Source organism: Lissotriton helveticus, chromosome 6 (assembly GCF_964261635.1).
Source record: "Lissotriton helveticus chromosome 6, aLisHel1.1, whole genome shotgun sequence".
NCBI classification, from domain to species: Eukaryota; Metazoa; Chordata; class Amphibia; order Caudata; family Salamandridae; genus Lissotriton; species Lissotriton helveticus.
The window spans coordinates 1,235,979,895-1,236,002,955 of NC_136067.1; the positions used below are offsets into that span (position 1 = coordinate 1,235,979,895).

The following is a 23,061-nucleotide window of genomic DNA, read 5'->3' on the forward strand; positions in this document are numbered from 1 at the left end:
TCCAAAGAAATACCTCACTTCTTTCCAGGCGGACTTTTAAAGATTAGACTTAAATGTAGATATTTTCAAACTATGATGTGCCTACAAGAATTAGCAAATTAATTGTTTATGGCTCTATGGGTAAGTGAAGGCCCACGTGACCCACATTACCCATTCCGTTATTTAAATTTAGATACCTAAAGCACGGAAGGGGAAAGAGACAGTCAACTAACAATGCGGTCACCATGACTTGTGCTTGATGTATAAGGAACATTCAAAACATAACCTGGAAACCAGGCTCCAAAAGACTAGAGAACTGAAAAAATTAGGATGAGGTATGTGGGGTTCCCATGCATTTCATCACAGACTAAAAAGAGGAGGCTAAAGAAAGGCAACACCATAGGGCATGATACAAGGTTCCTGCTGAATGGGCTGTAAGGTCATGGGGTCATATGGTCTTCCCATTGGCGGATTGAGAAATCAGCAATTGTACACAATGTACGGGAACCATTAGAGAAGGAAGGTGACAGACTTGGCAATTAAGAGCAAAAGTTATCATTTAATCAAGCACCGTGCCACCTACATGCTTGAGGAACAGACACCACTCAAAGGAATGTACGTTTAACCTGGTACAATGTTGGCAGGTGTGAAAATGATGAATCCGTTCCATCTACAGGGGAAAAGGTGGCATTCCTTTGGTTGAAAAAGAGGAAGTGAGGATGAAGCTAACATTTAGGAAACATATTAGGGATGTGAACACTATTATTTAATGAAATCACCAATCACAAATAGTAATGGTATAGGTGCTAATTTATTTTAAACAGAAATTTCACTTGTTGATCTTCCTTGGTTGATGATCAATATGGTTATGTTCATGATCATTTTATCTGTTCACATGTGTATAACGTTTGACCAGTCCGTGAAATGACGTTTAGGATTCATAGTGTTTAAGGCATATACCAGGTTACATCCCTCACTTAGTTGTTCTGATGACTCGTGGTAGAGTAATCTCTGTAGATGGTCCTTATCAGATGTCACAAGATAACCAATTAGCAATCCATCACTGCAAGTTGGCATCTTTTGCATGACCAGCAAATCAGCACTCAATCTAGGTTATTTCTCTACGAATGTCAATACATTTACACTGACACCTAAAACACCTACCTTGGCTCCACACCAGTCACAAAAACGAGCATCAGAATGGTTGACACGGCCGCATTTAGAACATGACTGCATTTTTCCTAGCTGGTTAGGGACAGGTGGGGCAGATTCTCCACTGAATATAGGCTGGGAAAACAAATGCACATATAACACAGATCAGTAGATAATAAATACTTTATATAAAATGATATAGATTGAAATATAGACACTGATAATGCATCATAGTCTTAAGCAACATTTCCAAAGCTACAAAGAATGTGTTGATTTTTAATTACCCTTTCAAGCATAAATGAATTGAAAGAAGAATATGATCTCTTAGAACTTTATTTGAATGACTATTTCATAAAGGAAGAAAAGCGCCCACAGGGTGTGAATTCTCTTACATTAGGTGCAGACAACATATCGAAAATCTGCCTTTTGAAAGAATGAAGGTGAAATATCATTACAAATGCTTACAAAGTTTTAAAATGAGACATGAAGTTCAAAAGTAAATCCTCATTGACCATTATGCTCTAGGTCGAGAACTTTTGTTACCTGAAAACGCATAAACAGGCTAATAAAATGGCGTTATGACTTCCCTTAACATTAAACCATCAAATGAAATCCATAAACTGCATATTTAAAATATTTACATATATTGTGCTATGGGTTCACCAAATAAGTGAGTCTTTCGCTACTATACCAAAATTCATGTCCTCAGTTCTGCTTTCACATTAACCCTGTGTAATCTCCCAGGTGACGTAGAAAAAACAAAACCCCCTCAGGCCTTGAAAATCTGTGGCAGTTTTAAAAAATAATATTTTAGTAAGGTTTTCACACTGCAAACAGCAGGATCGTGCTGCAACTCTAGATTACTATATCCGATTAGCTACCAGAACGACATCAACATTCAATCACACAACCTTCCAACTTCTCCAGAGTATTCGACAAGGTCTGTGTCAGTTAGATACGATTTTGCCTGTGACGTGTTCCGCTCAGTCTGACCAATACAACCTTCGATGTTGTTATTCCAAGTGGCATTTCTGGGGGCCCAAATGCCCCCAGAAATGCCACTTGGAATAACAAGATAGTGGCTTGGAGCAGGTATATCGATGACCTGTTCCTAGTGTGGAATGGGTCTATAGAAGAGGCTAATGAGTACATATCAGTGCTAAATGACAATGAGTGCAACCTCAAATTCACAGGGGAAATTAACAAAGAAAAGGTTAGTTACCTGGATTTACAAGTGAGTGTGAGGAATGGTCAGATCAGCACCCAACTTTATCGTAAACCGACTGCTGGCAATAGCGTTTTACACGCTTCAAGCAGCCATTCCCGTAAACTTATCACCAATATTCCATACGGGGAATTTTTACGATTAAAACGTAATTGCACCCATAATGAAGACTTTGAACAAGCTGCCATGGACAGCATAGAGAGATTCCGCAACAGAGGATACAATTTAAACCTGCTTCAAGAAACTTTAAATAAAGTCAGAAAAATAGCGCGCAGCACTCTGTTTGAAAAGAAAAAGACCATCCCTTCTAAAGAGGTTCAATTCCGCATGATCACACCGTTTGCTGCGGATTCATTTAGATTAAGATCTATCTTGTCTAAACATTGGCACATCCTTAAATCCGACCCAATTGTGGGTCCTGATATTCCTGATGTGCCTTCTATTACCTATAGGAGGGCAAGATCGCTGCGAGATGAGATGGTCCACAGTTATCTACCACCCCAGGAGAAACAATTAGGAACTCTGAAAGATGCAAAAGGTTTCTTCCCCTGTGGGAAATGTAAAGCCTGTTCGGCAAGTAAAAGAACTTTAGCATATGATGTGACAGGTTGCAAAGGTGGCAAAAAAATAACTAAATTTATGTCTTGTCACACAGATCACGCAGTCTACTGTTTGGTTTGCCCTTGTCCGTTGAGGTATGTGGGTAGTACCATCAATCCTGTTAAACTCCGGATATTGGAACATATGCGGGCAATTGCCAATAAAGATTTCAGCTATCCAGTAGCACGGCATTTTGCCATCAAACATAAGAGTGACAGAAATCTTCTAAGATATTTCTGCCTAGACCAAGTTGCTGAAAACCCGAGAGGAGGTAACCGATTACAGGCCCTTAGAAGACTAGAATCTAGATTCATCATAGATCTTGAGACCAGGGCACCCAAGGGACTGAATATAGGGGAGGAACTTGCCTCTCACTTGGGCTAAGAAAATGTTGGGTTGTGATGTGACTTATGAGAAACTGTGTAAATTTGTTTGCGATAATTTTGATGAATTGACTGGGTGGAATTCTGAAGATGTATATAGTAAAAGATAGTTTCATTGTCAGGGTGGGATATGTAAATTTTGTTTTTTCACTGGCTTGAGAACATAGCAACCTGATATGGGGTTGCAATTGCCGATCCACGGCAAGATTTTGCTCAGTTGAGCCTTTTTCCTAATGCTGTGATCTTCACTCTAATTGTGCATTTTTTCAAATGCCATTTTTCTCAGGTACGTGTTTTTGGACCAAAACGTCCATTCAAACGTCTGCCGATACACGGCGAGATTGTTCATTGAGTAAGCGCATAATGCATTTGCGGATGTTTTAAATATGATTTGAAACATGGGAGAAGAATTTCTGTATCTCACGTTGACAATGTCTATAGAATGTACGCGTTCTAAGATGGCGCGCAGCATATACTTACATGCTTTAGTCCATTGTTTGTGTTAATATAATTCATGAACATAGATAAGGGTGTCATCTATGGCGCTCTGATGTTAACACTGACGAAGGGATTTCATTCCCGAAACGCGTCTGCTTTTTTGAATAAACCGTTCTGCTAAAAAATATCTATTGCTGCCTTTGAGAGTGCTGGTTTTTTCCTGTAAACCCGGCTGGGTATCTTTGGAAAATCGGAGCCTTCATATATATATATATATATATATATATATATATATATATATATATATATATATATATATATATATATATATATATATATATATACATATAAATATATATGCCCCACTATCACCTTCTCACAAGGAAACCCAAGGACACAGCGGGGTACTTGCTGGATCCGATGTTGCTCGCATGAGCGCCGCGATTTGCCTCGCAAAGGGGGGCCGAGTAGCGGCTGGTAGCCCCATAGTTCAAGTGTTTAGAGCTCCCTCGAGTCCCCAATGTCCAAAGCCTCAAGAAAAAGGAACAAAGCCTGGCTGTGAAGCAGGAGTGCATCAACCCGCCTCCCGGTAATGTTACAGGCTGCCATTTGACAGTGGCCACTTGCATTGGCCCATTCCTCAGGCGGTCCTGGAAACAATCAATACCTTGATGAGAGAATCAAATTGCCAGAAAAGTTTCAGGACGCTTGCTTGGACGGGTCCTTGTATTGCGCTCCTGGCAGGCGCGAAATATATGCCACACAATCATCTTTGTAGCGCTCTAGTGGTTCTGCACTAGCCCCATCCTTGGCCGGAAACACGTGCATGATTGTATCACCTTCTGGCCAGGCGTGGCCAGAAGGCTATAAATAAATGGGCCGGGGTCGCTCGGGACTTCCGGTCCAACTAGCCCACTACAGTGTCTGTGTGCCTTCATTTCACAATAGCCCCTCTTTGCCTTGCCGTGCCCTTAAACCCCCCCACTGGCGACGAGGGTGGGATCACGGTAAAAGAAACCCCCAGAGAAGCGAGACGGCGTTACCTGCGTCCCTGACGAGGTTCCGGGCAAACGAAGAGCCGAAGCGACGAGAAGCGCCCAGCATCGCGAGCACCCTGCAGACTGAGGCATTCGAAGACGTAATCGACTGCACCGGTGAGCAGCGTGTGGCAGGAGCTGCGTGAGGACACCGGCACGGTGAAAAACAGAGACGTGAAAGCCAGCGGTGAGCCTGCGTCATTGGAAGGCCCCAGTTGCCGGCTCTTACAGTTGCGCATGCGGAGACCCGGCGAGGCCCAGCAAAAGGAGGGTGTGGAAACCCTGACGGGAGGAGCAGATAGGGAAGCCCTGCACCAGCAAGACCAGTAAATGCACAAGCGGTTGAGAGCCCAGAGGTGCCCCCATAAGCAGAGTATAGTGGGTGTGTCAAGACACGAAATAAACAAGCACTGAAAAGGAGAAAACGGCAAGCACACAAAACAAACCTTGGCAAAACCAAGAACCATATCACACTAAAACAGTGACAAAAGGACCAGACACAGAGAAGGCATAGATAGACACATCACTATGTCGAACCAGCCGAATGCCGCAGCAGTGAACCAGCAACAAGCAGTAGCCCCAGCACAACAGGCGGTAGCCCCAGCACAACAGGCAGTAGCCCCAGCACAACCTGCAGGACTTCCGACTCCACTGTCAGCCCATTCCCAGATCCAAGCATTGCCACCTTTCAGCGAGCTCATCGACCCCGCAACAGCGGCTCCAAGATAGGCAGTATGGGTCGGGCAATGAAATAATTACTTCATAGCCACCCGGGAAATGGACAATGAAGTTAAAAGATCGCTGCTGTTGCTCTTTGGAGGTACTGAAATTTACAAGTTATTCTCCCACCTCCCAAACACTGGAGCTGCGAATGACTATGATTTTGCTGTGCGGGCACTCAATGCGCATTTTGACCGCCAACTCAACCCGCACTATGAGAGGTTTAAATTCCGCCAGTCGAGGCAAAGAGAAGGGGAAACAATGGATGCATTCCACGCCTGTCTGAGGGAACTGGCGAGTACATGTACCGAGGATGACCAGATAAAAGAAGTCACTGCGCAACTCATCCAAGGGTGCCGGAATAAAACGCTGAGAACGCTAATATTACGTCAACCACGCATCACATTAGATGAGATATTAATATTAGCACGCTCGCATGAACTATCTGATGCCAGATCCACGGCGATGGAAGCCGCCCTGAATCCACAAGCGGAGGCTGGGACCAATGTGAAAACTGAAACGGTAGACGCTGCCCGCAGCCCAGGCAGGGGTGGGCGAGGAAGATGGCCAACCAGAACACAACGGCGGCCGCCATGTGGTTACTGCGGGTGAGAAGAACACAATCAAGATGGCTGCCCTGCACGAGGAAAAACTTGCTCCAAGTGCGGAGTGCCAAATCATTTTGCAAGCGTATGCCGTGGAGGATTCCGTGGAAGAAACCCGTCTGGGAAAAGGACAATCGCAGGGGCGGTCAGACAGTTAGCCATAGACAACACTCAACAATCGCAGCCGATGGCGACGACCCAACACCACCGCCACACACGCCTAGATGACTCCTCCACCGAAGAGGACGACGAATGCTATTTCATGTCATTCACGAAAGACCTGAAGAGGAGGCGGAGACCCCAGCCAAAATGCCAAATTCAGATTGATGGTACGTCGGTCACTGGAGTAATAGACACCGGAGCCACTGTAAATGTGATGGGCATACAACACTACAAAAACCTCCACCCTAGGCCGAAGCCAACGCCTTCCAAAGTACGAATCTTAACATATGGTAGCCAAACACCACTTCCCCTGCGAGGAAAAATGTTGGTACAAGTCAAAGCGGAAGACAAGGAAGTTATGGTCGACAAGGAAGCTGACCTCCTAGTCGGGAGCCACACGGCAGAGGACCTCAACCTCATTGCGTTCGCCAACGCTGTCAAAGTACTGCAGACTGAAGATATGCTGCAGCTGTTTCCATCACTATTCCACGGGTTAGGAACAATCAAACGACAGCCCGTGAAATTACACATTGACAAAGCCATCCAGACCGTTGCTCTAAAGCACCGAAGAATTCCCTTTCGCCTGAGAACGGCTGTCGAACAGGAATTAGCGCAACTAGAAGAGCAAGGGGTCATTGAAAAAGTGACTGGCCCGACACCATGGGTGTCACCCATGGTGATAGCCGAAAAACCGAAAAACCCCGACAGCCAGGAAGGATAAGGATCTGCATAGACATGCGAATACCGAACAAAGCGATAAAGAGAGAGAGACACATCACACCCACGGTGGACGACATACTGACAGACTTAAATGGAGCCCAGTGGTTCTCGAAACTAGATCTTAATGCAGGATATCACCAACTAAGGCTTGCCGAGGAAAGCAGATACATAACAACATTCTCGACTCATCTAGGATTAAGGAGATACAAGAGGCTAAACTTCGGCATATGGTCGCCAGACAAAATATTTCAAAACACCATAAAAGAAATACTGTCCGGCCTACAAGGGGTGCTAAACGTCAGCCATGACATCTTAATACACTCCAAAACCAGTGAGGAACATCACCGAAGATTGAAAGCCACCCTCAAGAGGCTGGCAGAGCATGGGGTAACTCTACATAAGGACAAGTGTAAATTTTTCCAAAAATCAATAGAGTTCTTTGGGTACATTTTCAACTCCGACGGAGTTCAGGTGGACCCCAAGAAGTCTCAAGCTATCAAACAGGCCACTGCCCCGACGACGGCATCAGAAGTGAGAAGTTTTCTGGGCATGGCCCAATACTGTGCCCGGTTCATCCCGAACCATGCCACACTGGCTGAACCCCTAAGAAACCTCAGATGGAATTCTCAGATGGAAATTGACTCTTGAGGCGGAAGCCGAGAGTACTGCTAAATTTTAAAAAATACTATTGTGTGTTTTGCTTTTAAACCTGCACTTGTAACTCACCTCTGCCTGGAATTCACTCACTGCTTCGTGCAGCCGATTAAACGCTGCTACAAGATTGCCGCCATTACGAGGGAAGCCCTCGACCCAGGCCACGCCCACCACCGCTCGGCCACGCCCCCTTCCACTACAAAAAGCGCACCAGACCACCAGCGCCTCTCAGATGGAAATTGACTCTTGAGGCAGAAGCCGAGAGTACTGCTAAATTTTAAAAAAACTATTGTGTGTTTTGCTTTTAAACCTGCACTTGTAACCCACCTCTGCCTGGAATTCACTCCCTGCTTCGTGCAGCCGATTAAACGCTGCTACGAGATTGCCGCCATTACGAGGGAAGCCCTCGACCCAGGCCACGCACACCGGCGCTCGGCCACGCCCCCTTCCACTACAAAAAGCGCGCCAGACCCGCAGCACGTCTCAGATGGAAATTGACTCTTGAGGCGGAAGCCGAGAGTACTGCTAAATTTTAAAAATACTATTGTGTGTTTTGCTTTTAAACCTGCACTTGTCACCCACCTCTGCCTGGAATTCACTCACTGCTTCGTGCAGCCGATTAAACGCTGCTACGAGATTGCCGCCATTACAAGGGAAGCCCTCGACCGAGGCCACGTCCACCGCCGCTCGGCCAAGCCCCCTTCCACTACAAAAAGCGTGCCAGACCCCCAGCGCGTCTCAGATGGAAATTGACTATTGAGGCGGAAGCCGAGAGTACTGCTAAATTTTAAAAATACTATTGTGTGTTTTGCTTTTAAACCTGCACTTGTAACCCACCTCTGCCTGGAATTCACTCACTGCTTCGTGCAGCCGATTAAACGCTGCTACGAGATTGCCGCCATTACGAGGGAAGCCCTCAACCCAGGCCACGCCCACCGCCGCTCGGCCACGCCCCCTTCCACTACAAAAAGCGCGCCAGACCCCCAGCGCGTCTCAGATGGAAATTGACTCTTGAGGCGGAAGCCGAGAGTACTGCTAAATTTTAAAAAATACTATTGTGCGTTTTGCTTTTAAACCTGCACTTGTAACCCACCTCTGCCTGGAATTCACTCACTGCTTCGTGCAGCCGATTAAACGCTGCTACGAGATTGCCGCCATTACGAGGGAAGCCCTCGACCCAGGCCACGCCCCCTTCCACTACAAAAAGCGCGCCAGACCCCCAGCGCGTCTCAGATGGAAATTGACTCTTGAGGCGGAAGCCGAGAGTACTGCTAAACTTTAAAAATACTATTGTGTGTTTTGCTTTTAAACCTGCACTTGTAACCCACCTCTGCCTGGAATTCACTCACTGCTTCGTGCAGCCGATTAAACGCTGCTACGAGATTGCCGCCATTACGAGGGAAGCCCTCGACCCAGGCCACGCCCACCGCCGCTCGGCCACGCCCCCGTCCACTACAAAAAGCGCGCCAGACCCCCAGCGCGTCTCAGATGGAAATTGACTCTTGAGGCGGAAGCCGAGAGTACTGCTAAATTTTAAAAATACTATTGTGTGTTTTGCTTTTAAACATGCACTTGTAACCCACCTCTGCCTGGAATTCACTCACTGCTTCGTGCAGCCGATTAAACGCTGCTACGAGATTGCTGCCATTACGAGGGAAGCCCTCAACCCAGGCCACGCCCACCGCCGCTCGGCCACGCCCCCTTCCACTACAAAAAGTGCGCCAGACCCCCAGCGCGTCTCAGATGGAAATTGACTCTTGAGGCGGAAGCCGAGAGTACTGCTACATTTTAAAAAATACTATTGTGTGTTTTGCTTTTAAACCTGCACTTGTAACCCACCTCTGCCTGGAATTCACTCACTGCTTCGTGCAGCCGATTAAACGCTGCTACGAGATTGCCGCCATTACGAGGGAAGCCCTCGACCCAGGCCACGCCCACCGCCGCTCGGCCACGCCCCCTTCCACTACAAAAAGCGCGCCAGACCCCCAGCGCGTCTCAGATGGAAATTGACTCTTGAGGCGGAAGCCGAGAGTACTGCTAAATTTTAAAAATACTATTGTGTGTTTTGCTTTTAAACCTGCACTTGTAACCCACCTCTGCCTGGAATTCACTCATTGCTTCGTGCAGCCGATTAAACGCTGCTACGAGATTGCCGCCATTACGAGGGAAGCCCTCGACCCAGGCCATGCCCACCTCCGCTCGGCCACGCCCCCTTCCACTACAAATAGCGCGCCAGACCCCCAGCGCGTGTCAGATGGAAATTGACTCTTGAGGCGGAAGCCGAGAGTACTGCTAAATTTTAAAAATACTATTGTGTGTTTTGCTTTTAAACCTGCACTTGTAACCTACCTCTGCCTGGAATTCACTCACTGCTTCGTGCAGCCGATTAAACGCTGCTACGAGATTGCTGCCATTACGAGGGAAGCCCTCGACCCAGGCCACGCCCACCGCCGCTCGGCCACGCCCTCTTCCACTACAAAAAGCGCACCAGACCCCCAGCGCGTCTCAGATGGAAATTGACTCTTGAGGCGGAAGCCGAGAGTACTGCTAAATTTTAAAAATACTATTGTGTGTTTTGCTTTTAAACCTGCACTTGTAACCCACCTCTGCCTGGAATTCACTCACTGCTTCGTGCAGCCGATTAAACGCTGCTACGAGATTGCCGCCATTACGAGGGAAGCCCTCAACCCAGACCACGCCCACCGCTGCTCGGCCACGCCCCCTTCCACTACAAAAAGCGCGCCAGACCCCAAGCGCGTCTCAGATGGAAATTGACTCTTGAGGCGGAAGCCGAGAGTACTGCTAAATTTTAAAAATACTATTGTGTGTTTTGCTTTTAAACCTGCACTTATAACCCACCTCTGCCTGGAATTCACTCACTGCTTCATGCAGCCGATTAAACCCTGCTACGAGATTGCCGCCATTACGAGGAAAGCCCTCGACCCAGGCCACGCCCACCGCCGCTCGGCCATGCCCCTTTCCACTACAAAAAGCGCGCCAGACCCCCAGCGCATCTCAGATGGAAATTGACTCTTGAGGCGGAAGCCGAGAGTACTGCTAAATTTTAAAAATACTATTGTGTTTTGCTTTTAAACCTGCACTTGTAACCCACCTCTGCCTGGAATTCACTCACTGCTTCGTGTAGCCGATTAAACGCTGCTACGAGATTGCCGCCATTACGAGGGAAGCCCTCGACCCAGGCCACGCCCACCGCCGCTCGGCCACGCCCCCTTCCACTACAAAAAGCACGCCAGACCCCCAGCGCGTCTCAGATGGAAATTGACTCTTGAGGCGGAAGCCGAGAGTACTGCTAAATTTTAAAAATACTATTGCGTGTTTTGCTTTTAAACCTGCACTTGTAACCCACCTCTGCCTGGAATTCACTCACTGCTTCGTGCAGCCGATTAAACGCTGCTACGAGATTGCCGCCATTACGAGGGAAGCCCTCGACCCTTGCCATGCCCACCGCCGCTCGGCCACGCCCCACCTGTTCCCCCTTAAACGATGTGCTTTTCTCGGCCGCGCAGCGGGCGCGCCGCATGCTCGCCGAAGTCGCGCCAAAGGCAAGCCCGTCTGCGCCCGTCCGCGCCCGACCGGGGCAAGGGGCCACAACCTCTGGCCCTTCATCAAGGACATCTAGGAAGGCATACAGCTTAGGCTCCCTTTACAACCTAAGGCCCCCTCTAGAAAAAAGCTGCTGCCGCTCATATCACCCCCTTGACTTACCCACCCTCTGCTCACACTGCAAGACGAATCTCAACACTGTCCAGGAAAGAACTGATCTGCAGGATTTTGCAATGTATCTTTTAAACTGTAGATCTCTGCCAAAGCACAGTACGGAAATCTCACTATTATTAGAGGAACTCGCGCCAGACGCACTCTTTTTAACCGAAACTTGGTTAACGCCCGACTTCGATCCTGACCTGATACAAGCACCCCCCCCGGGCTATCAGATTATACGCAGAGACCGGGCACAGGGGAACGGCGGGGGACTTGCAATTATCTATAAAGATCTATACCAGTGCTATTGCACCCTGGCTTCTGTCCCCGACTGCGAAAGCCTGTCCTTCTCTCTAAAATTCACCCCTAATGAGAGCTTTACAGGAATCCTCCTGTATCGCCCCCCTGGTCCCCTGAACCAATTCCATACCACACTACCATCTATAGCAGCAGAACTTGTTACCGCCCCCTCCAACTTTTCGCTGCTGGGTGACTTTAACATCCACTTTGATGATAGCTCAGATAGTACAGCAAATGAGCTAACTGCGAGCCTGGCTGCAGTTCAGCTAGAGCAACTTGTCCAAACCCCCACGCACATCAAAGGGCACTTGCTCGACCCTGTATTCAGCAACTCCGATGAGCTCAAGGTAGCCCCCACTACTCGTCTTGCGTGGACCGACCACTTTTTAATTCCTCTCACCTGGTCCACCTACAAACCCGTTCAGTGTACTCCGTCTCTGCGAAAAATGAGGAATTGGTCCAAGCTCTCACTAGAACAATGGGCTACCTCCCTGGCAGACTCTAGACCCTCTTTCACTCAAGACCCCCCCCTCAGATAACATGATAACATGAATTTCGACAATTGGATTCAGAAATCTCTCGACTCCATACTCCCCATTCGGCAAATCAGCTTAAAAAGGCCACGGGCTACTGCCCCATGGTATTCAGAGGAGCTCAGAATAAAAAAGCAACATTGCAAGAGGCTTGAAAGTAAGTGGCGTCTGGAATATGCCATCACAGACAAAGCTATCTATAGGGAGGCCATCAAAGCCTATAAACTTGAAATAAAAAAGTCACAATCCATTTATTATAATGAACAATAATGAGGGCTAGGTCAAAAACGAGCGAGATTGACCAAATAGTCAAGCGCCTAACTAAGCTCCCCCACCCATAGTTTCCAACGACAACCCTACCGTGCGCTGCAACGACCTAGCTGAATTCTTTTATCAGAAAATAAATAAAATCTATGTCACATTCGTAAGCCCAATTCCAGACTCCCCCACTGTTGCTCCCCATCCCCTAAGGGTGGCAGAGGTCTCTCCTCGAAAAACCTTGAATCACTTCCCCCTGCTAGACCTAGAGGCTCTGGAAATCCTGTCACTTCAAGTAAAGTCAGGATCCCCCAATGACCCAGCCCCACCCCGTACTATGGTTGCTGCCAGCCAAATCATTCTCCCCACTCTCATGGAGTTACTCAATAACTCCCTAATAAAGAGTAACGTTCCACTCAGCTGGAAGAAAGCAATGGTGAGAGCATTGCTGAAAAAGCCCAACTTGGACCCTTATAACCTTAACAACTACCGCCCCATTTCCCTGCTGCCTTGGGAGAGTAAGATCTTGGAGAAGCATGTCAACCTCCACCTAACCAGATTTCTCGAGTCTAACCACCTACTTGATGTCTCGCAGACAGGGTTCCGTCCCAAACATGGGACGGAAACGGCCTTGCTAGCAGTAACAGAAGAAGCCAGGCGGATTCTGGATCGAGGAGGATCAGTGGCAGTGATCCTCCTCGATCTGAGTGCCGCTTTCGACACAGTATGTCATAAAACTCTGCTGTGTCGACTTTCCAACTTGGGAGTGTCCGGGGACGCTCTGGCCTGGTTGAGATCCTTTCTGAGTGGAAGGACCTTCCAGGCTTTTGAGGGAGATTCCTCCTCCACTAGCAGGCCTTTGGACTGTGGGGTACCACAGGGCTCGTCACTGAGCCCCTCGCTGTTCAATGTGTACATGGAACCGCTGGCTGAGATCGTCCGCCCATATGATATTAAGATCATCACATACGCGGACGATACTCAGTTAGTGGTATCCCTTGCACAGAAGAACAGCGAGCTAACACAGACCAATCTGACGGCATGCATGGAGGAGGTAAGGAAATGGATGACGATATCTTCCCTTAAGCTCAACGGGGAAAAAACCGAGCTAATGTTACTCGGCTCCCCAACGCTGCTGACCATTGACCACCTTTGGCCCACCAGCTTGGGCACACCACCTACCCCGAAAGACAATATCAAAAGTCTAGGGGTTTGGCTGGACAAATCTCTAACTCTCAACACCCAAGCAACCAAAACATCTGCAACCTGCTTTGGGCTTATCAGGATGCTCAAAAAAATCCTCCCAGTCCTTCCTTTTGAAGCCAAGCAGATCGTGATACAGGGCCTAATACAATCCCGACTCGACTTCAGCAACGCCTTGTATATGGGGGCACCAGAATATGTGTTGCAAAAACACCAGCGAGTCCAGAACTGCGCTGCACGCACGCTGCTTCAGATTCCACGCAGAGCATTAATAGAATCTGGACTGAGAACCCCACATTGGCTCCCTGTTAGGGAAAGAATAAAATTTAAAGCCCTGTGCGTGTCCCATCAAGCATTTTGGAGAACCGGTCCCAAGATTAACCATCCTCTCCTGTCCCCTCACTGCCCCAGCAGGCAACTCCGCTCTACTCATGCTTTTTTGGCGGTAGTCCCCCGGATCAAAAGGTCAAGAGCAGAAGGAAGATCCTTCACGTTCAACGCTGCTAAGCTGTGGAACTCACTCCCTATACACCTAAGATCAAACTCCAACCTGTCATTCTTCCGCAAACAGCTTAAAACCTTCCTCTTTACTAATTGAATCCTTCTCCAAGCTGTTGCTTCATGAGGCATTATACTTCTACTTAGCGCTTGGACGCCTTAGGGCAGCAGCCGCGCTCAACAAAACCCCTTTTCATTTCATTTCATTTCATTTCATTTCATTTAATTTAATTTCAAACCTAACAAAAAAGGAATCCCCATGGAGATGGACGGACACCGAAGAGGAAGCTTTTGCCAAAATCAAAGCTGCACTCCTGGACGGGACCACCATGGCCTACTTCGACACTGCGAGACAAACGGAAATTCTAGTAGACGCTAGCCCCGTTGGGTTAGGAGCCCTACTCACACAACAAACAGAACCCGGGGTGTGGGCTCCATACGCGTTTGCAAGCAAGGCACTAACTGCTACCGAAGCAAGATACTCGCAGATTGAAAGAGAAGCCCTAGCAGTAAAATGGGCTTGTAATCATTTCCACATTTACATCACCGGGCACCCATTCAGGATGGTGACAGATCACCAACCATTAATTCCTTTATTCAGAGGCACAGCTCCGCATCCACCCCCTAGAATCGAGCGGTGGACCACTCAGATCCAACAATATCAAATGGACCTTATATACAGACCCGGATCAAAAAATCCCTCGGACTTCTTATCTCGACACCCAGCAATCAACGTGTCCCCGGAAGAAGAACCAGACAAGCAAACAGAAGAATTCGTGAACATGATGTCGCAATGGGCCTTTCCTCAAGCCCTATCCACTGAAACAATCCTGTCACAGTATACTAATGATGTAGTTTTGAAAAGAGTCACAGAAGCGATCCAGAACGGGTCGTGGGAACACTTCTTAAAAGAAGTCCAAGGGTGGAGTGAAGCTGACCGCCTGCGCCTAGGTCAGTTCTGGAAAGTACACAACAAACTGAGTAAGGCAGAAAATGGTCTCATCTTAAGAGGATCGAGAGTAGTAATCCCTCTAACACTGCAAGAACGAGCAACGAACCTGGCCCATGAAGGACACCAAGGCACAAGAAGGATGAGAGCCAGAATGCGCGAAAAAGTATGGTTTCCCAACCTCGAGAACAACATAGACACAGTAGTGCAGAACTGCCGAGCATGCCAAATGACAAGTGGGGCGGAAGCCCCCGCACCCATCATCACCGAAGACCCGGCACCAACACCATGGGCGTGGGTCAGCTTGGACTTTGGTAGTTTCCCGGATGGGAGAGTTACAGTAGTACTAATGGACAGCTATACAAAGTATCCCATAGTGGAACTAGCGCAATCCACGAGCTTCACAAACGTACAACCGATCCTGAGCAAAGTTTTCGTGATGTTTGGAATTCCACACCGCCTCAAGACAGACAATGGCCCCCCGTTCCAAGGGAGCAAGTTCAAGGAGTTCTTGAAAGGACTAGGGGTGAAACATCATCGCATCACACCCCAATGGCCCCAGGCCAATGGCGAGGTCGAGCGTTTCATGAGGACCATCAACAAAATACTAAGGATAGCCACCGTGGAAGGAACAAACCCTGAAGAAGCACTCCAACACTTCCTCCGAGAGTACAGGAGCACTCCTCACAGCACAACTCAGAAGTCTCCCTGGTCGCTCATGCTGTCTGGACCAAGGCGAGACTTACTCCCCATGGCGGAAAACTGGGTGCCTGACCCATACATCCCGGGAGATGCGCAGATTCGGCGGAAACGGACCAATGACATAGCAAGCAAGAAGAGAAAGGCCCAAAACCAAACACTAGTCCCGGGAGACTCCGTACTCATTCGTGCGAGAAGACCAGGGGGAAAGTTCCGCACACCATATGAGGCCACGCCATGGACAGTCAGAACAACCAAGGGCACTGCCATAACAGCACAATGAGATGGAGAAGAAGTGACCAGAAATGTTTCATGGTTCAAGCGAATACCATCGACGCCTGTCAGTGCGGAACAACCAGATGAACCAGCAGCGGGGTGCAACATCGCAAGTGAACCAGAGGAAGCTCAACACTCCGCAGCAGCAGCAACCGCTCAGACTACAGCTCCTATGTCACCACAATCAACACCAAGAACCAACCTGGAGTGCGCGCCAACGAGAGGACGATGGCGGTACAACCTTAGACCGACCCCAAGGCCCAGCCAGAGACTAATAGACTTCACCTGTTAATTTGCTTTGTTTCAATTGTTTAAAGGACCAACTTCGGAAGGGATGTAGCGCTCTAGTGGTTCTGCACTAGCCCCATCCTTGGCCGGAAACACGTGCATGATTGTATCATCTTCTGGCCAGGCGTGGCCAGAAGGCTATAAATAAATGGGCCGGGGTCGCTCGGGACTTCCGGTCCAACTAGCCCACTACAGTGTCTGTGTGCCTTGATTTCACAATAGCCCCTCTTTGCCTTGCCGTGCCCTTAAACCCCCACAATCTTCTCACAAGGAAACCCAAGGACACAGCGGGGTACTTGTTGGAAGCCTTTAATCACCAATTCTTCACAGTGCCAGCTGCAGGCTTCTAAGCAACACTTTGGGCCACAGCCCTTCTTGTTTTACAAATTAAGCCCTGTTAAAGGCGCCCTGAAGAGTCCCTTCCACGTCTTTCCAAGTGAAGGCCCTTCACGGATGGAATATTCGGGGCTCTGCTCACCTCAAGTTAGAAGACAGGACTTCAGTGACGTGTTAGAAAATAACGGGCAGGCGTTCCACTCGTGGCTGAGAAAATACGTAAAATGAGATAAAGAGGTGTGCACTCTGCACACATCTCTGTCAGTCCTTCCCGTGTGTACTGTGAACCCGCTGCAAAGGTACGCTTTCAGGTAACACAAGTATTGTCATTTGGAAACCTGCTGTAAATGCCACCTTCATGTTATGTCGAATGTTTCTAGAATAAAGTCTGATCGCATGTTTATCTTGATATTCGCTTCACCTCACCTCCCTCGTTTGCGTCGCGATATAACTTATTTATGATATGGGCAGCCTTGTGTTCCACAAAACATCTGTCAAATTGGATTTAAGTGGGCCGATAATTGTGATTATGTGATGATTCACTACTCAGGGTGATTGCGTTTCTCTCTTTTTGAAATGAGCTAATGTCTGCCTTCACTTGAGTCTCTACATAGCGCCTATTGAGATAGTGCTCTTGCTTTTCAGCGCTTACACACAAGTGCAGTTCCTTGTTTCACAACAGAACTTTAGACTGCCCCATCCCGCTTTGGAATTCACATACGAATGGCAAAACACAGCTACCCGAATTACAAAAGCAATGTAAAATGTTTAGAAAGACAACCAGCCGTGCGCAACCAAAATGCAGAAGCCCATGCTAGGCACGTACAGCACCTGGTATGCGACGACTAAACCAACAGGGAACAAGCCCGCGAGTGGTGCACGTGCGCCACTGCGAGTAATGGGCTATTGGTGTCTATTACGCGCACCAAGCGCGTAATAGACACCAATAGGCCGTGGGAGGAGCAATGCGCCCGACTCTGGCCAATTGCATGAAGTCTTTTAGAATAAGACGCACGCAAAGGCCAATGGGGTAGCTGAAAAGGAAACGCACACGCACAAGCGTGTGCGATTTCTAGGTCAGTTTGATTTCCCCGTTTTTCACCTACAAAATGTCTTGTGCTGCGCGGTGCAACGCTAGGCTCAAGACCTAAAAAGGAACAAAGCCGGGCTGTGAAGCAGGAGTGCACCAACCCGCCTCCCGGTAAAGTTACAGGCTGCCGTTTGACAGTGGACACTTGCATTGGCCCGATCCTGAGGCGGTCCTGGAAACAATCAATACCTTGATGAGAGAACCAAATTGCCAGAAAAGTTCCAGGACGCTTGCTTGGACGGGTCCTTGTATCGCGCTCCTGGCAGGCGCGAAATATATGCCACACATATGCTAGGTGCGGTCAAGATAGGGCTGACTTCATACGCATAGTGTGGCGCTCCTCTGCCATTGCAGTGTACTAGGAAGAAGTGTTGTCCTACATTAAGTCTGCAATGGGTTGGGAGGTTTCTAATTCAATTTAACAATGCCTGGGCCCAATCCTAGTTAATGTCAAAAGAAATTGAGCAGGTGATTTGTGACTCCGGGCCTCCTGGTGGCCTAGAGGCGTATCGCAATATGATGACTGATTGAGTGGGCAGGTGCTGAGAAGACATACATACGGTGCACGAAGAGGGACAATAAGTTGTCAGACGACGCGCTCTCCGGGGGGATGATGATGCAGACACTGGCTGCCCTGCCAGAGGAGGATGTAATGGAATGAGGGTCTCCCTCTCTGGCTGGTGGTATAGTTGTAACACTAAGGGGGAATAGATGCCCAATGTGGCCCTCAATGCAGAGGTTCTATACCATATGAGATAGCTGGGGATGTACCCTTCCTACTGTGAGCTGAAGAACCAACCGACTTATGCTACTGATTGTACGCATTGTGCTGGCTATATATGTAGAAGCAACAGTGGGGGAGAGAGGGGGAGGGAGAGTTCTTTGAGGTATTATAGATCCATTGCAGAAGATACGTTACGCCTTTGCGGATCTAAAAATGGTGCACTGAAACAATACATCCAGTAATAATGTGAATAGATATTAAGCATGTAGATTGAATTTAGACCAATAGTGTGAAACCTACATGGATGTGTGCTGATTAACTTATGCGCTGTTTCCTTCTCTTTTTTTTTCACAACAAATTTTATTAGTAGATTGCACACATGGCGCAGCTCCCCGCAATCCGGAGAGAACTGCAATCAAGTACACAGCATCAGACGATTGGCAATCCATATAGCATTTGAAGGAATTAAAATCAACAACAGCCCACACTACATCCCCCCCTCCCCTTATCCCACCCCTGCCCCCAACTCCCCCCCTCCGGATCCCACCCTCCCTCACTGCACGATATCGTCTCACATTTTAAGAATATTCTGCAATGTGACACTGTACACAAAACATTTATCATAGCCCACTCACACCGTCGCCGTACAATCTTCCCGTTCCACTGGTGGATCCATCCACAGGCCCCTATAATCCACCCATCTCTTCCATATCTTATAGTGTTTCTTTGGGCAGCCCCGGGCCTCAAATATTGGACACTCCAGTCCCATACAGAAGTCCAGCCCCTTTTTCCACACCTGCACTGAAGGAGCCCGTGGGTCCTTCCATCCCTTAGCCATATCTCTCTTGGCAATAGTAAGGCCTAGTAACAGTAAATGCCTTTTATATATATTACCCCCCACCCCTTCCAGGACATGTAGAAGGCCTAGTTGTGGGGTACAGGGGAGTTCCCACCCCAGGACCTCGGATAAACAGCCCCACACTCCACCCCAGAACCTGACCAAGGCACTACAGCTCCACACCGTGTGAGTAACGTCCCCACCTCCTGGCCGCATCGAAGACAGTCTGGGGAAGCTATCAGGCCCGCCCGCCACTGTCTTTCCCTTGTGAAGTAGACTCTGTGAAGGTACTTGAATTGAATGAGTCTCAATCGCATCGCGATGGCAGCACCTCTAGGGGCCTCAAGCGCTTCTCTCCAGTCATCTTCCTCTAATGTCCCTACATCTCTTTCCCAGGATTCCCGCAGCTGTGCAGGGAGGAGGAGCAGTGTATTACTAGAGTCTGATAGATGCAGGATATCTTCTTATCCCCCAAGTCCCCCATAAACACCTTCGCCTCCAGTGGGCTAAATTCAGGGAGGGAGTCAAGGCCTTCTAAGCTCGGCGTAATGGCATGGCGGAACTGCAAATATTTAAAGAATTGGGAGAGGGGCATGTCATATTCCTTACTCATGTCCTGAAATGATTTAAGGGCCGTACCTGACATTACATTCCCCAGAGTTGAAACTCCGATCTCGTCCCAACCACGGAAACCCGGGAGGGACGCCAACGCAGGCAAGCAACCATTGTGCCACAGGGGAGTCTCCGCAGTCAATGTGCCCCACCATCCCATACGATGCAGGGCCTGCCTCCAGATCCGGAACACCACCTGGGTGGCCTGTGGTAGTCTCTTCCGCATCTGTGCTGAGTATAGGATGGTATGTAGGGTCTCGGTCCCCATAAGATACCTCTCCATAGCATATGCTGGGCCTCCTCTGTCCCCGTACCACCATTCACCAGGAGGTGGGATGCTTGATAGTACGACAGAATGTCGGGCGTTGCCAACCCACCACAGTACGTCGACAAGAAGCAGGTGTGCAACGCTACCCGCACAGCGCCTCCCGCCCAAAGGAATTGTCCAAGAGCCAAATCCACCTGTCTGAACCATTGGGGCGGAATCGGGTAGGGGTGGTTCTGTAGTTGGTAGAGCAGTCTCGGGAGTGCAACCATCTTGAAGATGGCCGACCGGCCATAAATTGTGAGGGGCGTACGTGACCACGTCTTCATTTCGGTTCGAACCCGGTCCCACACTGGCGCAAGATTACGCTCCCAAGAAATCGTAGGGGTCTCGGACAGGAACACTCCCAGGTATTTAATGCCGCCCACTGCCACCTGCAGTGCGGATGCCCACGTTCCAACCTCAGAGCGCTCTCCGAGTACCCATAGGGTTGATTTACGCGGGTTCAGATAGAGCCCAGAAACTTCACCAAATATCCGCATGATTTCTAAGATACGCGGTCCCGACCTATTAAGGTTCGTAATAAAAAACAGGACGTCGTCCGCGTATAATGCTATTCTATCCGAGGGGCCGGCCTCCCACTCAAAGCCACGCAGCGGCGCATCTATACGCATCCATGCCGCCAGTGGCTCCATGGCAAGAGCGAACAAATACGGCGAGAGGGGGCACCCCTGCCTCGTACCATGTCCAATGGAGAATTTAGCGGATATTGCCCCTGCCACCCTCACTGAGGCTGTTAAGTCCGTGTATAGCAGTTTTATATATGACAGAAAGTGCGGCCCTAAGTTAAGTCTGGACAGAAGAGCGAACAGGTAGACCCAACTTAATGAGTCAAAGGGGAGAGGTGTGGCGCCGCGACCAGGGCGACTGACACTGGAATCTGGGGATCAGGGTTCGATCCCCGGCTCCGGCGGCAGGTTAGCCCAGCACCATGTGACTCTGGGCAATAGCTTGCTTAATCTTCCCGACGGCCCCCAGCGCCTAGAGACCCTTACGGGTGATTGTGCGCTTTACAAATGTGGATTATTATTATTATTAAAGGCCCTATCTATATCGGCCAATAAAAGCGCCGCCTGCTCCCCGGTGCCCCTGATTGCTGCCACTGCAATATGTGCGCGCCTAATATTGTGTCTTGGTGCCCTATGGGGCATAAATCCGGCCTGATCCGGATGGACCAGTTCTGCTATGTGGGGGAGAAGGCGGTTTGCCAGCGCCTTGGCCAATATCTTAGCCTCCACGTTTAAGAGAGATATCGGTCGATAGGAAGCATGGTGCTCTGGGGGCCTGCCGGGTTTGTGGAACACCACCACCTCCGCATGTCTCCAATCTGCTGGAAGGCTACCTCGCTCCCTAGCCTCCTCCAGCGCCGCTCTATAGTGGGTACCTAATTGGAGGTGGTATTTCTTGACAAATTCGCACGGGAACCCATTGGGTCCGGGAGCCTTCCCTGTATTGAGCTCTCCCAGGGCCGTGCCTATCTCTTCCTCAGTCAGTGGACGTTCAAGGCGTTCTCGCACTTCGTCGGATACCGCGTGAGGCGGTAGGTCTGCGCTAAATGTATCTACCGCATCCGCTGGGAGATACTCCCGCTGGGCATACTGCTCGGCGTAATAGGCCGCAAAGCTGTCCGCCAATTCCCCTGGGCCCGTGATCGGGATTCCGACCTCATCCCTGATCCCCGGTAGCGTCTGTGGTTGGAATGTATTTTGGCAAAGCCGGTGGAGCATAGTACCTGATTTATCCCCCCATTGATAAACCCTGCTGCGCATCGCCAACCATACCTGTCGCACCTCATCCAGCAACAGAGAAGCATAAGACTGCTGCGCCAGCAGAAGCTGCCCTACCGCCGAAGTATCCCCTTCCCCACTACACTGTCTCTCCAGGGCCTCAACATCCGCTGCCAGTCTTACTATGTCTTCTGTATGCTTCCTTCGGCCTGCCGTGCACCACGCGATGTCCACTCCCCGCAGCGTGGGCTTCAGAGCCTCCCACACCATACCAGCTTCTGTAACCGAACCAATGTTGTTATTTAGTAAGTGTGCTATAGCCTTCCCCATGTGTGCTCTATAGTCTACCTGTTGAAGATGCCATGCCGAGAGGCGCCACCGGAAGGGCCACCGCCCCTTATCCAATCGGAGTTCTACAGCCACCGGGGAGTGATCTGACAGCCCACGCGGCAATATGGCCGCCGACTCTATTCTACCCACAACTGTGTGAGGGACAAAAATGTAATCCAATCTAGAGAAGGATTTGTGGACCGCTGACAAAAATGTATATTCCCTATACTGCGCGTTTAGATATCGCCATGTGTCCACCCAGCCCATCCCCTGGATCATATCTCCCAATTTGGTAGGCGTATCTACCACTGGGCCACCCCCCGGTCTGCGCCGATCCATCCGGCAGTCCACAACATCATTCCAGTCTCCTCCAATTACTGCTAGTGCCTCAGGGATTTCTGCCCATATTGTGAACAACTTCTCTACTAGCGACCACTGAAATGGAGGCGGGGCATACACACTCCCAAACACCATGGGTTCCTCACCAATCTTCCCTGTGATAAAAATGTATCGGCCTTGTGGTTCAACCCACTGCGTTGAGTGGACATATGACAATCTGCGGTGTACCAAAATGGCCACCCCTCTGGACCCTCTGACAAACCCAGCGCGATAAACCTGTTGGTAGCCATACCTCTGTAGACACAGTATTTTGTTACCCAATAAATGAGTTTCTTGCAATA

General features: G+C 49.1%; 1 protein-coding gene across 1 annotated transcript in view; it reads right to left on the minus strand.

Moving 5' to 3' along the window:
• The window catches only part of DZANK1 (double zinc ribbon and ankyrin repeat domains 1), an 846,943-nt gene that overhangs the window by 363,812 nt on the left and 460,070 nt on the right, over window positions 1-23,061 (minus strand). Inside the window, exon 11 of the mRNA XM_078648955.1 lies at window positions 1,144-1,266. Within this exon, the coding sequence (XP_078505081.1) occupies window positions 1,144-1,266 (123 nt within the window). The remainder of the gene's footprint in view (window positions 1-1,143; window positions 1,267-23,061) is intronic.